Below are 3,637 nucleotides of genomic sequence, written 5' to 3'. Positions count from 1 at the left end.
TTTATAGACTACATTTTTAATAAATATATTAGGTTGTGGTGGCTGAGAGCTCTCTGCCTCTGTGTGCTCTCAGTAATCTGCTATGGCAACAACAGGGGGCGAAAAGAAAAAAGGACGAAAAAAAAAAAAAAAGAGAAAGATTTGACAACATGGCGCACTTTCCTGAGGAAAGTTTCTCCTGAACGGCTCACAGACCAAGTTTTGGTGAATTTCTTTCTGGCGTTCATCGCCTCATTTCCAAGCCAAAAAAAGAAAGAAAGAAAGAAAGAAAGCGGAGTCTGCGACTGTCCAAACTCGGAGACTTGTTCAGGGACATAATGGACAACGTTTTGTGTAGGACGGTGATGGGATGAGACGGAGACTTGGCAGAAACAGACAGACAGGATGGAGAAACGAGCCCCTCAGAAAGAAAAGGTAAACATGCTTCTAAAAGTGTGCTGTCACTTTCTGCACGCTGTTATTGGCTCGCGTGTTCTGCTCTGCGTTCTTGGTCAGAAATGACCTCGTAAAAGTAAAAAAAATAAAATAAAAAAAGATACCGACCTATTTTCTTCTTTGGTTGTGGGTTGGGGGGGGGGGGGGGGTTGATCGTTCACATTAGACCTGTGGAGATGTGAAGTTGTGTATTTGGGGGGATGTCTCGCGCAGATCATGTTTAAAGCGTGTCTCTGTGTTGGTGCAGGCTCTCATTATCCCTCCACTCCCCGCCCTTCCTGCCCACAGACCGAAGGCAGCACATTCATGAAAAAGCAGGAAAAGCTGCGTGCATTTTCACCCTCACGTGCACTAATGTAAATAATTAATCTTCTGACACATGCAGATCTGTGCATGTTGTCCTGGGTGACAGCTGTGGAGGGTGTCAACCCTCCACCCCCCAGGTCCATCTCCATACTGCTATTAAAGGTCCAGCATTCCTTGAAGGACTCTGGTTATGAAGGAAGGAAGGGATGCATATCACCCGCTGCCTCTCATTCCAGGCTTTTAAACTGAAATCCTTTTATTATGACGAGGGATAGATTTATAGCAGTTTAGGTCACACCCTGTAAACGTCCTTACGTGCAATCTGTTAGCCCTTGAAATATGTGCTGGGGATGACTCTCAGCTATTACCTTATCAAATTTAAGCTCGATATTTTCAAAGCTGACTGAGTTAAAGCCATTTTTGTGTTAGCTAATGTCAATTAGCTGTGGCAACCATCTTAAATTGTCTTGGCTCCAAATGTTAATGAACTCTAGATGTGCACCCAGTGATTATTTCCTGAAAGTTTCATAACAGTCCATCCAGTGGTTCACGAGATATTTTGCTAACAGACAGGCAAAGTTGACTGTAATAGTTAATAGCAATTGTTTATAAACATGCCTCACTTGAGCAGTTAGCGCTCCATATTCGTGTTGGGAATTGCTCTCAGCTGTTGATACAACACATTTTAGCTTAATATTTGGAAAATTGACTGAGTTATAGACATTTTTGTGTTTGCTAAGTTTGCTTAGCTGTGGCAGCCATCTTGAACGAGGCTGACCCCAAAAGTTAATCAATTAAAGAGGCACATTCAGTGAAAACTTTTTGAGAGTTTCATTCAAATCTGTCCAGCGGTTGATGAGATATTTTGCTAACAGACACAAGCATACAGGCACACGGGCAAAAGCATGATCTCAAATAATAATTAGACTTGTACTGATGCCTAATGATTAATTGTTCACATCAGTCACCTGGGAGGCAGTCTGTTTTATGTTTTTAAATAATAGACAATATTTTTTATACACAGAAGAAAAAAATAAAAAGTGGAAAATGTTACCTCTTAATGTTGGGGGGAAAAGTGAACGCCTGCTACTATTCTCTAACTTGACTTGATGTTGGATTCACTTGATCTCCAAAGCCCTCATTTCGCCTGGTTCGCCTCTGCGGGCCTCTGGAAGTAATTACCGGGCCTGCCCTGTATCCCAGAATTCAGCTGGAGGAGGTGTGGTGAGAACGAGGTGAAGTGGACGCTGGTCTGAGCAACGTGCAGCTCCGGAGTCTTCATTCAGTAAAGAAAGGGTTTCAAAATGTCAACGTGCACAGCAACCTCTGTCTGCAGTGCAGGGAGCCATTACTCCAGCATGGGGTCACCAGGCAGCTTAGAGCGCTTTTAGCTGCTCCTTCGGCTGCTTGGTTAGAAAATATGACAAGGAGGGCTGAACTCCAGCAGAGGGACTCGGTCTGAACCACGAGCTGCTTCACTGTGGCGATGACACGATGGTTAAACTCAACTCTTCTGTTGACGTCCAAACCAAATGTTGAGGTTTCGTTTCTGCCTGCATGACGTGAGCTTCATTTGTTGTTAACGCTTCTTCCGTAGTGCTTTCCCTCTAATTGCTTCTTAATAATTTGCACCACTTTAGCAGTTTATATATGCAAACATTCGGTTCACTCAGAATATGGGTGCTGGGAAATGTTGGGTTTTTTTGTAACGTTTATACATTTCAAAATATTTTTATTTTTTACACATGTATTTTCCCATGGAAATACTTTGATTTATTGAATTCCTTCAGAAACATTGTTCTCTTTGAACTCTTCTTCAGCACAACTTGCTCTGTTTTTTGTCTTCTGCTTTTTTTTTTTTTTTTAGCTTTTAGCTACAGTTCTGCTGTTTTTAACTCTGTTTAGCTTTTCTTTAGCCTTTCCTGAGTTTTAGTTCCCATTCTGCTACTTATAATTTGCAGCTAGTCTTGTTGCCATGCGTACCTTTTAACTAAGATGTTGAAAAGTAGCGAGTAGCTCGCACCACTTGTCCCTGTACAAGCGGTGCGAGAGCTTGGTTCGCATTGCCGGCAGTAAGTCGGACCCCTTCAGGGTGGGAGTTGGACTCTGCCAGGGCTGCCCGTTGTCATCGATTCTGTTCATAACTTTTATGGACACAATTTCTCGGTGCAGCCAGCTGGCAGAGGGTTTCTGGTTCGGTGGCCTCAGGATTCCATCTCTGCTCTTTGCAGATGATGTGGTCTTGTTGGCGTCATCGTGCCGTAATCTTCAGCTCTCACTGGAGCGGTTCGCGGCTGGGATGACAATCAGCACCTCCAAATCTGAGGCTGTGGTCCTCAGTCGGAAAAGGGTGCAGTGCTCTCTTCAGGTTGAGGGTGAGGTTCTGCCTCAAGTGGAGGAGTTCAAGTATCTCTGGGGTTTTTTTTCACGAGTGAGGGAAGAATGGAGCTTGAGATTGACAGACAGATTGGTGCAACATTTGCAGTATTGCGAACTCTGTGCCGGTCCACTGTGGTGACGAGGAAGCTGAGCTCTAAGGCAAAACTTTCTGTTTACCTGTCAGTCTACGTTCCTACCCTCACCTACTGTCACGAGCTCTGGGTAGTGACCGAAAGAATGAGATCATGGATACAGGCGGTTGAAATGAGTTTCCTCCGCAGGGCAGCTTTTAGATATAGGGAGAGAAGTTGGGTTATCCGGGCGAGACTCAGAGTAGAACCGCTGCTCCTCCACATCAATAGGAGCCAATTGAGGTGGTTCGGGCATCTGGTAAGGATGTTTCCTGGGCGTCTCCCTAGGGAGGTGCTTCAGTCATGTCCAACTGGGAGGAGACCCAGGACACACTGGAGAGACTATGTCTCTCTGTTGGCCTGGGAACACCTTGGAGTCCTCCCAG

At 44.7% G+C, this 3,637-nt stretch overlaps 1 protein-coding gene across 1 annotated transcript in view; it reads left to right on the top strand.

The window, feature by feature from the left end:
* LOC119413623 (tetratricopeptide repeat protein 28) overlaps positions 1-3,637 on the top strand; it is a 98,844-nt gene continuing 95,207 nt past the window's right edge. Inside the window, exon 1 of the mRNA XM_037680681.1 lies at positions 1-414. Within this exon, the coding sequence (XP_037536609.1) occupies positions 385-414 (30 nt within the window). The 5' untranslated portion in view covers positions 1-384. The remainder of the gene's footprint in view (positions 415-3,637) is intronic.

This window comes from Nematolebias whitei, chromosome 8, assembly GCF_014905685.2.
Source record: "Nematolebias whitei isolate Nwh7 chromosome 8, NemWhi1, whole genome shotgun sequence".
Lineage (NCBI taxonomy): Eukaryota > Metazoa > Chordata > Actinopteri > Cyprinodontiformes > Rivulidae > Nematolebias > Nematolebias whitei.
Note: the sequence above shows the minus strand (reverse complement) of the source record. Positions and strands in the feature narration are given on the sequence as shown.